The following is an 11,916-nucleotide window of genomic DNA, read 5'->3' as shown; positions in this document are numbered from 1 at the left end:
AAGTCTACAGCCATGCTACCCTGAACAAGCCTGATCCTGTCTGATCGGAAGCTAAGCAGGGTCAGGCTTGGTTAGTACTTTGATGGGAGACCAACTAAGAAGACCAGATGCTGTAGGCATAAAAAATTAAAAAAATAAGGGATCGTAAACTGACAAGGTCCTTGCAATCTGTGAGGTCAGTCAAAGGTTGTCCCACCTAAATAAATAAATAAATAAATAAATAAATAATCATAATACATAATAGACCAGGTCATAAAAAATAGACCTAGTGACCATGTTAGCTGGCCAGAGACGTGCGTTTGGCATGACACTGTTGATTCTCAAATGTAGCCAAAGGATCTTTCTCTTATAATTAAGCAAAAGAAAACAAAAATAACTAGAGGAGAAAGAAAGATGATTAGAAACATAATGAAAAATCAGGGGAACTTATGGGCTGGTAGTCTCTGTAAATAAGCTGGTTTTATAACTCAAGACAGAACAGTGCCAAGATGTGGGTTGGGGAGCAGGGTTGTCTCTCACCAAATGGCACTCTGGCTTATGACCGAGCCCAACCTCTGCCCACTCTGCGGCCCCAGACCGCAGTAGCGTAGACTGAGGTCTTGAAGCCTTTGGTTGTGCTCCAGACCTGAGAAAATACTCTCAATTTCTTCATTTTCAAATCTAGAAAGAAATGACAGGAACAAATTTGTAATTTAAAATCTATGTCACCCGCTGGATTGTTAATTTTTGGGCACTCCCAGGGAAGCTAGAGGCACTTTCGCTGATCTTCAGTTGGGGTGGCTGGGCTGACCGAGGTGGGGCAGCCTGCATGTGGAGGAAGGGGGACCTGGAGTCTGTCTTCTGGGCAAGGAGAGCAGAGGATGGTTTGAAGTACCCATTCAAGGGAGCAGATGGAGAACAAGCTCCGAACCTGAAGACAGGAGAGATGGCCCCTGTTGGCAGGGATGGAGGAGTCTGGGAAGACTCCAGCAATACCAGGACTCCGTAAGAGGGGACCTTTTAAAGTACATCGAGAGCAGGTTCAGAAAAGTTCAACCTCTTGGCTCTCCTCTCATGGCCCTACACTATTTCTCACCTTGTGTTGCACAGTCCTTACAGTTTGCAAAGTGAAACCACGTGCACTGTCTCATTCATGCCAGCAACAGCCTCTGGGGGTAGGTATTGGGTCAGGAAACTGAGGATCAGTGAATTGAAAGGACATCTTCAGAGAATTTGGAATGCCAAGGCTTGAACTTTAAAACGAGGTGAGTAATCTTAACAGAAATAACTTTTTAAAGTCGTTAATTCATTCAACAAGTAATTACAGAGGGCCAACTACCATGGTGGGTGTTGGGATGTGCAGCTGTGCCCGGGAAAGGAGGGCACACTGCCTGGTGGACTTCACAGCCCATTGGGGAAGACATGAGGAAAGAACTCCAGTGCCTAGAAGCTGATAACCTGCAATTTTACCAGTGTTGAGGTCTCAGTAGTGATTCCCAACCACCCAACACTGACGACTCTAGTTGGCTTAGCAGCAGCAGGATTTCAACTGACAATTAAATTAAGCTTCTTCCTGAAGATGGCAATTCCTTCTTTCTTCCTTCTCTCTTCCCAGCATCACAGGTCTCTGGAACCAGCACAAGAGCTATGGTCTAGAGGGGTCTCTTAGCAGTGGGGCTGATTCTGCCCACTGCCGTGTGGGAAGCTGGGGAGGCTCCCAAGCTGATCCCGCAGCCACTGCACGATGTCCGAAGGACTCCGCCTTTTGCTGCCCTGTATTAGGAGACACTGACTGAGGCTCCTCCAGCATTTCAGAAACCTGAAGACACTCCACAGAATGCTCCTTCTCCCCAGCTGACACACTGGTGTTCCAGCCCTCTAAAGGACTTGCTCTGCTCTTCTCCAGCACCATACCTTTCCTCTCACCTTTTCTCCTGGTGCATACTGACTCATCACCTAGGGAACTGTGGTTTCCCTTATCCAAAAACTACTGCTAAAAGTTATATGGACACTTTTTGTGATATTCAGATTTCTACCTTGCATTCTTTATGATCAAGAGCACGTCTCCTCTCCTCTATATACCAAGGACTCCCTTAGACAGCAGCATTCTTTATATATATTTGTGTCTTCCTTAGCAATGAGCACAGTGTCTTGCACAGACTGGCCTTTGGCAATTATTTGTTGAAAGAATTAATGAATTAATAGACTTTTTTGAGAACCCTAACATTTACTCAGAAACTTAACTCCAAGGAGGTTTTAGAATGTTCCCTTTCAGTCATGACTCAATGAGACACGAGGAAATGGGACATTGTCCTCCCCTGCCTTTGCATCCCCCAACTGACAGCAGTAAGAGCCTTGAAGGAACTCCACATTCCAGCCTTACTTGCAATAATCGAGGACGAGAGAATGCAAACTGCTGAACCGCAGAGCATGTCCAAGTCTCCCTAGAGACCACGGATCCATCTTGCAATCAGTGAGTTCTAGGGTGGTCAGTGGGCAGGTGGGGTGCCCCTTCAATTCCAGAAACAAAGCCTGAGAACACAAGGTAAAGAAGTGTGTACACAATAGAGACTAGCATGCTCTGTGCTTTCACGTGTTCCTTAAAACTCAATTATGTTAATTACCTCAGCATTTTTGCCTCTGAGATAACTTTCTAATTACCTGAGAAGAAAGTGGCATGAAAAGAAAATAACTTCCCTTTAAGATGAAGACTCATTGAAGAATGATATGGGAAACACCAAGCTTTATGATGAGATAAGATATATCGTAGCATATTTTTTTTAAATGGTATTATGGGCTGAATTGTGTCCTCACTCTCGATTCATATAGTGAAGTCCTAACCCTTAGTAGCTCAGAATATGACTGCTTTTGGAGATAGGGCCTTTACAGAGGTAATTAAGTTAAAATGCGGTCATTAGGATGAGTCCTAATGAATCTCACTCGTGTGCTCATACAAAGAGAAAATTTGGATACAGAGGGAAGACCATGTGAGGGCACAGAAAGATGGCCAGTTACAAGCCAAGGAGAGAGGCCTCCGAAGACACCAACCCTGCTGACACCTTGAGCTCAGGCTTTTAGCCTCCAGAACTGTTAGAAAATAAATTTCTGTTGTTTAAGCCACGCAATCTGTGGTACTTTGTAATGGTAGCTGGAGAAAATTAATACAGGTGTTGATATTCTGACCAACATATATTCTTCTCCTATGGTTGTGTTCTTTTTAGGAGAGATGTGTTACTGTTCCAATCTTAGAATTAGATAAAAATTATGAGTTAAATTATCTCATAAACGATTTATATTCACAATTATAGATACTATTAGGATTTAGAGGTCTGCTCAGAAGTAGACTGTGAAAATTCAGCAACTAGGTGCCTCTCATGTTGAAGCAGCCAGACTGGTGGCAACACGTGGGCATTTGGATCCGTCTCAAGTTCTCTCAGTTCCTGAATGGAGGGGGTCAATAGCAAGGTCATTTCTTGTGGTAACAAATGATGCCAGTCATGGTTAAATTTCTACCTAACTGACAGGAAAGGGTATTTAAAGCTACAAATCACGAAGGCCACCTTTTAGCAATTAGAATCACCACAACCTGAGGATTCCTTCAGTTCCGAATTTAAGCCTAAAAGAGGCTTTGGTGAGGTTTGGAGGATTTGGGGTTTTTTGAGGTAATGACACGTTGGTCAGAGATAGGATTCCAAATTATGCTTTGGCTGAGGATAAAAAAGCACTTGCAACCTTAACTACAGAGCTGGTGCCTGAGGCCTCCGTAAGGAGAGAACGCCTAGTTTGAGGGCTGGATTGGATTTCTCAAGCTGTGTTTCTGACAGAGGAGCCAGTGTGGCACTTCACTGGCAAACTAATGTTGGTCTGTGCAAAACAGGCTCTGGACTGGGTCCTAAAGATGTTTACCAGTGGTTTGCAGAGTCACTCTCCGAGGCACCAGCACTGCTATGGCCAAGACCACAGCCATCTGTGATAAAATTTCCAGCAACCTCCAGATTACCAAGAGGGGTCCTTTTTAAAGAACAGTTAAGGATCACTTTTAACATGCAGGGACAGCATTCTTTTTCTGGCTTGAATGGATCGAGTATCCTGACTGAACCTCTGAATAAAAACAACTAAAAATTGTGGTTACACGATTAAAGTATTTTTTAAATTTATTTTCAAATTGTGGTCAAATACACATAACATAAAGGGTACCATCTTTGCCATTTTAAAGTGTATAGTTCAGTGGCATTAAGCATATTCGCATGGGTGTGTAACCCTCACCACCATCCATCTCCAGAACTTTTTTCACCTTGCAAAACGTAAACTGTTCCCATCAAACACTAACTCCCCATCCCTCCTCTCTTCATCCCCTGGCAGTCACCATTCTACTTTCTGTCTCTATGCATCTGAGTACTCTAGGCACCTCATATAAGTGGAATAATACAGTATTTGTCCTTTTGCGACTGACTTATTTAACAGCATAAATTCCTCAAGGTCCATCCATGTTGTAGCACTTGTCAGAATTTTCTCTCTTTTTTTTTTAAGGCTAAATAACATCCTATTGTATGTATAGACCACATGTTGTCTATCCATTCATCTGTCAATGGACATTCGGGTTGCTTACACCTTTGGATAAGTGCATAATGTTGCTATGAACATGATTGTACAAATGTCCCTTTGAGACCCTGCTTTCAATTCTTTTGGGTGTATACCCAGAAGTGGAATTGCTGGATCATATGGCACTTCTATTTTTGATTTTTGAGGAACTGCCATAATGTTTTCCATAGTGGCTGACCTTTACATTCCCAGCAATAGTGAACAAGGGTTCCAATTTCTCCACATCTTCATCAACATATTATTTTCTGAATTTTTTTCATGTAGCCATCCCAGTCAACATGAGGTAGTATCTCATTGTGGTTTCCATCTGCATTTCTCTAGTGATTAGTGATGCTGAACATCTTTGTGTGTGTGTATTTATCGGTCGCTTGTGTATCTTCTTTGGAGAATGTCTATTCAAGTCTTTTGCCCATTTTAAAATCAGTTTCCTTTGTTGTTGCTGTTGTTGAGTTGTAGGAGTTCTTGATATATTCTGGATATAATCTCTTATCAGATCTATGGTTTAGAATCATTTACTCCCATTTTGTGGGTTGCCTTTCACTCTGTTATGTTCTTTGATGCACAGAAGTTTTAAATTTTGATCTCTAATTCCTCTAGTTTTTGTTGTTGTTATTGCCTGTGCTTTAGTGTGATATCCAAAAAATCACTACTAAATCTAATATCATAAAGCTTTTTCTCTATGCTTTCTTCTAATAGTGTTAAAAATATCTTTTAAAAAATGTGTTGATTGACTGGGCACTTACTGAAGAATACCCAAAGGTCAATGAATGAGAAGGTAGGAACCTAGAGTAGGGTTCTGACGCTAGCTTTCCCTTTGAGAGCATCACTAAAGCAATAGATGGATACACATCACTTTGGGCTAGTGGTACTTCCAGGAAGTAAATGGGGGGAGAGAAGTGAGATGAAGCTTTAGCTGTTGTATGTGTAAAATCTGCAATTTTTATTCCCTAAAAAAGCATATTTCATGATGGTGGATATATGGATTTCACTGCTATTATTTTTGCACTTTTATATGTTTCATTCAAAAATACTTTTTTTCAAAGAACATCTTGGAGCATATCGGTCAACAACCAAATGAATTATAGCTGGAACACATGATATAATATACTCGTATTCAATTTCAAAGTTAACTGAATAAACATTTTAAAAATGCATGACTCACAAGTCTGGCAACCTCTGGGTTGCTCAGTTGAAGGCCCCAGATGCAGATCTGCTTCCCCAGCGTGTAACACTCCTCTTGAATTGTCATGAGCAAAGGTTCCAAGGAAATCGGTAGGATGCTTGGCAGGGGGTCATCGGGTCTTACAAGTACAAACTGGAGTGTAAGAAAAAAACTGCAGGTGGACATCATAAAAAGACATTCCTTCATCTAAATATGTGGATATTTATTAGGCAATTGTCAAGAATATTGTCTTTAGGCAACATTAGAAGAACATTGAAGATAGTTTTAATTTTGGAACAGTTATGTATTGGGGTATTAATTGAACACAAATTTATGAATTTCCTGCCATATTCAAAGCTCCATGAAGTCTTACAGGGCAGAAGTTTTCACAGCAGGTTACTAGCCATTATTAGGTCAGGAAATCAATCTAGTGGGTCGTGACCAGAATTTTTTTTTCTTTAATGAAATAGGAAAGAAGAGAAATTATCTGAGTCTATCTTATGCAGTTAAGAATCATTATCTCTTGAGACTTTTATTTTAATGATATTTAAAATCAAAATGGAGACCCAACCGGCAGCCCACCTAACATAAACAGCCCTTATGGCCATACTGATTCACACAGGTCCTTACAGACCGGGTCATGATGTTAATTGTATTTCTGATGGTGATTGTAATTAAAAATGTTTGGAAAACATTGCTGAAGGGATTATAAATTTGAACAAGGTTTATGATTAACCCTTATGATTTAGTAATGAAGGCTAATTGTAAGAACTGCAGTAGTAAGAAAATAAATTAGTGATTATTTTATTACAAAAAGGATGGCTCTGGGAAGCTCCTCCCTTGAGATGAGCAGGGAGATGTGTGGGGGAGCCCAGAGAGCAGCCTTAGGTAAGAGAAGGAATTAGAAAGACTTAGGAGGGCAGATGGGAAAGAGAGGAATAGAGGAGGGAGCGAGGGAGAGGCTGGAGGGACAAGGTGGGAGAGGGAAGGGAAATGGCTGCACCGGAAGTACAAGTTCAGGTGGAGGAGAGAGATGGCTAGAGAGGCACTTTAGGAGGTTCTTTTTGTGTGGGGTACAATGTAATCATCCCACCCCCAAAAGAAAAGGTATGAGTGGGATGGATTTGGGTCAAACCTTCAAATAATGACCCCCCCTTTTTTTTTTCTTAAGTACTTGTCTCTATTTCCTTTTGTTTAATTTGTTGTTTTGACTGACATTCTGCATTTTAGGAACTCAGTAAATGTTCGATTATTAAAAATATAGACTATCTTTCTGGGCTGGTGATAGAAAAGTTGTAAAGTTGGCCAGTGTGTCTTTGGGTGCTGGACTCGCCCTTCCGGTCTATCAGAGGCTCCTTCCCAAGAGTTGATCATCTAGTTTCAGTGCTGGCCTCTCTTCTTTTCCCCTCACATTCAATCCCTAGATGTAATCTCAGAAAAAATATGACATGGGAATTTTTTTTTTTTTTTGAAATCCGGTGCTTCTGGAGTCAGAATTATGTGCTTGCTGACCTCACTTCAAGTTAGATGGGAGGCATGGTGATGCAGGTCTGGCCTGATGACATGGGCACATAAGCTGTCAAGGAAAGGAAACATTTACTCCGCGTGGGAAAGGGGCTGCCGGATGCTGGGGAGCGAGGTTCTGCAAAATGATGACGAAAGTGGTGCTTTTGAGCTGGGCTTTCTGGATGTAGAGTGGGAGGAGGGGCAGATGGGCCATTCCAGATGTAAAGTGGTATGAGAAAAGGCAGGCCTGTCGGAAGGACTGGGATGGGTAGTTTTGGTGGTGGGAGCGGCAAAGTAGAAGTGCCGACGGAGTTGGCTCTTGGTCAGAGCCAGGCGTTGAACTTCGTTCGGGCAGGAATGCAGATAGGGGTGACATCACCAGTTCTGGGCTTGAGAGGACTGAGGACCCATGTTCCTTGGGGGTAAACCCTAGTCAGTTCATTTCAGAGAAGAATGAGGAAAGGAGACCATTCACTCACCTTCCTGAGAATCTGTTCATTATTGATGCTAGTTTTCAAGTCCCTTCTGATGGCCGGACACACGGATGTCTGAGTCTGTGCACAATACTTCTCATATGTTTTCAGGAACTTTCGAAGAATTGCAATGATGGGCAGGGGTGGTCCTTTCATTTTTCGTTTTCCTTCCTTTTCTCTTGGCATTGTCTTATAGTGTTAGATTCCACCTGGATTCTGAAAACAGTAACTTGCCCTGAAAGCCAACACCAAGATATCTTTTTAAAGAGCAGACTGCACTCTAAAAATTGGCAAATATTGCTGCACACCCTTCTCTGAAAATCTTAAAGTGTTTCATTTATCTTAAAATTGGAGTGAGGAATTAAGATAGAGACAGTTGAGTGGAATTGTTCAATTTCCAATTTCTGTATTTATGGATCCATGTTCTTTCTTTTAGATTCTTTAAAATTGGGGCAGTACTCATGGAACTCAATTATAAAGGAACACATTTAACATTAATAGTGGGTACTAAATATTACCAAGGACATATTGATTTAAAAATGGCATAATTCTCTTTATAGACATAACTCTAACCAGGCAGTATATCACAGCACTTAAGAACATAGGCTTTGAAGGGGAGCAGACCTGGATTTTAGTCTTGTCTCTACCACTTGACTAACTGGGTGGCCTTAGATAAGTTACAGTGTCTCTTCAAACATCTATTTCCCCATCTATACAATGGACTTTTGTTGTCATAAGGATTAAGCGAGATAAGTTTATAAAGCACTTAGAGCAATGCTTGGCACATAGTGGAAGAGCTCAATAAACTTTATGGTCATTATTGATGTTATTATTATGATTCTGCTGGCCACAGGAAGTCACTCAATCAGTAGTGACTTTGTCCTTTAAATTACCCAGTCCTGAAGAGTCCCTCCATGTGATAATGTAAGGTAAAGGTTGGGTGTCTGAACTAGGTTCACAGAGACAATGGTTAATGGGAATTATTAGAGTTTTCCTGTTGGGAAAGGTTCCAGCTAGAGACTGTCCAAAATGTTTATTATCTTATATCAAAAGGGGCTCTCCTTGTCAAATGTAGGCCTGGTGGAGCATCCCAAAGAAACTGGACTGAGATAGGGGCCATTGAGAAAAGCATACAGCAAAAGGAGTATCACTTCTTTTCCATCTGCTTGACTGCAGCAGCCCTGGTATGCCTCCTTAGGACTGTTCTCCACCCAGTTGCCAGAGTGATGTTTTTCAAACATAAATCAGATCACGTGACTCTTCTGCTTAAATCTCTATAGTGGTCTCTATTACATTTGTCTTTACTGAATTTTATGTATGCTTATTCCATCAGTTAATGAGAGAGGTATATCAATGTGAATTTGCCTATTTCTGCTATTAATTCTATACATTTTTGTTTTGTATAGTTTGAGGCTACATTATTAGGTGCCTACACATTTAGAACTTATAATCTTCCTGGGGGATCTACCCTTTCATCATTCTTTAATATCCTTCTTTATCTCTAGGAATGTTTTGTATCTTGGAACCACAGTTCCCAAACTGTGTACTGAGGTGCTTGGAGGCACTGCAAACTTACAGGGCACTTTATAAATTTTCAAGGGAAAGTTAGCAACCTCTGTTAGAAGACATGCGAGCTACACGAAGTTAGTTCACGGTTTCAAATCAGATCACACTTGTATTAGTATCCTACCGCTGCATAACAAATTATCCCAACATAAGTGAAAAACATTTTGGAAAGAGAGAATGAACTCAGCAGAATGTAGACACTCAGGTACTGGGGTAAGAGAAAATCACAGTATTATATAGCTTTCGTTGGAACTTGACAGATTGTCTAATCCAGGGAAGCCATCACTAGGATGCCCAACTGTCTCAGGACTTTGAGTGCTTAAACCTGGAAAGTAATGGGCAAACCAGGATGGTTATTCACCCTACCACCCCTACCACCCACGGCCATCACCCAGCTGTCACCTCAGAATTCTGCTCATGGCTATGCCTCCATGAAGCTGCTGCAGAGCAAGCAAACTTGGCACATATTCCAAACCTATTTGCTGTCTCGGACCTGCTCTGACTTTTTGTTTTACACATAACAGAAATGAGGCTCAGGAAGAGAAAGAATTGACTTGCCCTGGCTGCAAACATAAGCGGGGTTGCTAACTCTCATGACTGATTTTTGTAAGCATCCCAGGTGACGCTTATCATCGGGCAAGTGGCAAACACTGGCATCACACCATAGGAGACTATGGGGTGGGGCGGGGTAGCCCAGGTTTGAGGTCAAGAGGAACCTGTTTGAACCCCATATCTGTTAATTATTAGAAGGGTGATTATGGGTAATCAACTTCGGTTCCCCAAACTTCATTTTCTTCATCTGTAAAAAGGGCATGAATATTATCTCTTTGGCATTTGTGAGCATTAAGTGAGATAACAAACCTAAAGCTTTTTCTTCAGTAACATGGGATGATGATGATGATAAAGAATCGTTATGAGTAACAATAAGTTAATACAAGACGGATGGTCAGAACAGAGCCTGGTGAATAGTAAATACTCAGATGGGGAACCTGAGGCATAGCAAGGTTAAGTGACTTGCCTAAGGCACTAGTTAAGCGGTGCAGCTGGGATTCAGTTTCAGACAGATGACTCCAAAACCCAAATTTTTAACCATTCTGAGGTACTACCCGTAAAGCATATTTATGGACTGAATGTTTGCATTCCCCCAAATTCATATGTTGAAGTCCTAACAGCTATTGTGAGGGTATTCGGAGATGGTGCCTGTGGTATATAATTAGGATTAGATGAGGTCATGAGGGTGGGGCCCTTATGTTGGGATTAGTGCCCTTATAAGAGACACTAGAGAGCCCATTCCTTCCCCTCCCCCTCCTTCTCTTTCTCCTTCCCTCTCCAAGCTGTTGAGGTGACCACAATCTATTCGCCAAGAGAAAAAGCTTCAAAATGAAACCTTCCTTACTGGCATTTTGAATTTCCCAGACTCCAGAACTATGAGAAAGAGATTTCTGTTGTTTAGGCCACCCAGTTTATGGCATTTCATAATGAGGGCTAGAGCTAAGACAGGTAATACACAATATTACTGCTCACAATATGAAATATTTCTAACTAGCCTTTTCTGGATACGTACAGAAACACGAAGTATACACACAGACATATGTTCTATAAATACTCTATTAAGACCCTCCTAAATCTTGAGTTTTTCAGGTAATATTTCATCATAATATTTCATCATAAGAATTTATTTCTTTATGTCATTCCCATGTACCCTAACTGAGTGACCCAGGTTAGCAATTACCTAGGTTCTCAACGCCAGCCCTGATTAGCTGACTCATTAATGTGTATTTATTGGAGGCCTGGGAGTAGGGGCCTCACCCTATTCTAGGTTTTCTTCTCTCATCTGTGAAGCTCTTGGGATGGGACAGTGAGGGGGGGGGCGGGTGGAAGGGGTGAAAGCAGGGACGAGAGGGCCCTGCGGCAGTTCCAGTTCTGGAGAGGAGGGGGAGAAGAGCCCCGCCTGAGTGCCCTGCTCACCCAGCTCCGACAGCTGCGGGGTCCCCATCAGAGTCCCAGGGGACAAGGAGAAAGAGGGCGAGGGGTGGCTGCATTCCGCTCCTCGCTCCAGGGCTCCCGATGCAAGCAACCATTTCAATACATTCCGGAGAGAATCCTGACTTCCCATCCGAGGCCGGGACACCACTAGCTGAGGGGCGCGGGGCGCCCTGCCCTGGGCAAGTCCGGGCGGGAGAATGCGGGGTACCTGGGGTGAGGGGGTGAGGAGGCGCGGGCACGCACGATCTCGTGGAGCCCGGGTCGCAGCCCTGTCTGGAGCAGCGAACAGGGGTCACACAGTTCGGGGGGCACGCGCCTCGGCCCCAGTCTGCGCCCCGCACTCACCCGGGCGTGCACCGTGCTTGCGTCCCTCGTTTGGACCGCTTCCCGCGTGGGTCCCGCGCCATGGAGACGGCAGCGAGGGGCGGAGGCTGGAGGACGGCTGTGACCCGCGCGGGACCGGGCGCGGGAAGGGGAAGAGTCGGGGCTGGGGAGGAGGCGGCGGCCAGAGGCAACGTCGTGGCCGAGCTCGTCTGGCTGAGGCTCTGAAAAGCCCTGGTGTCCTTGCTACGGGTCAAGCTTGTCTAGAAGGGGACAGACGTCGAGGACCTGTATCGTTAGTCATCGGTGGGGCATCGAGCG

At 43.2% G+C, this 11,916-nt stretch overlaps 1 protein-coding gene and 1 pseudogene across 1 annotated transcript; one reads left to right on the top strand and one right to left on the bottom strand.

The window, feature by feature from the left end:
- The first annotated feature begins 2 nt into the window (after window positions 1-2).
- LOC120582595 (uncharacterized) lies at window positions 3-119 on the top strand (annotated as a pseudogene).
- Window positions 120-515: 396 nt separating this feature from the next.
- LOC120581923 (uncharacterized) lies at window positions 516-11,754 on the bottom strand. The gene is made up of 5 exons (XM_039836802.1): window positions 11,620-11,754; window positions 7,729-7,957; window positions 5,744-5,896; window positions 2,363-2,511; window positions 516-660 (listed from the first exon to the last, which is right to left on the bottom strand). Exons 2-5 carry the CDS (start codon window positions 7,906-7,908, stop codon window positions 516-518), a joined length of 627 nt encoding a protein of 208 aa, XP_039692736.1. The 5' UTR covers window positions 7,909-7,957; window positions 11,620-11,754.
- Between the last annotated feature and the right edge of the window lie 162 nt (window positions 11,755-11,916).

The sequence above is a fragment of the Pteropus medius genome, unplaced genomic scaffold (genome assembly GCF_902729225.1).
Source record: "Pteropus medius unplaced genomic scaffold, Ma_sr-lr_union100, whole genome shotgun sequence".
NCBI classification, from domain to species: domain Eukaryota; kingdom Metazoa; phylum Chordata; class Mammalia; order Chiroptera; family Pteropodidae; genus Pteropus; species Pteropus medius.
The sequence above is the reverse complement of the archived record's forward strand: the minus strand, read 5'-3'. Positions and strand labels throughout refer to the sequence as shown.

Bases quoted from the DNA above. Each gene is read 5' to 3' on its own strand.
- LOC120581923 (XM_039836802.1), bottom strand. From the start codon at position 7,908: ATGCCAAGAGAAAAGGAAGGAAAACGAAAAATGAAAGGACCACCCCTG. The intron at 5,897-7,728 runs GTGAGTGAATGG...CTTACACTCCAG, and splicing joins ATGAACAGATTCTCAGGAAG to TTTGTACTTGTAAGACCCGA. The intron at 2,512-5,743 runs GTGAGTCATGCA...TTGTGTTCTCAG, and splicing joins ACCCAGAGGTTGCCAGACTT to GCTTTGTTTCTGGAATTGAA.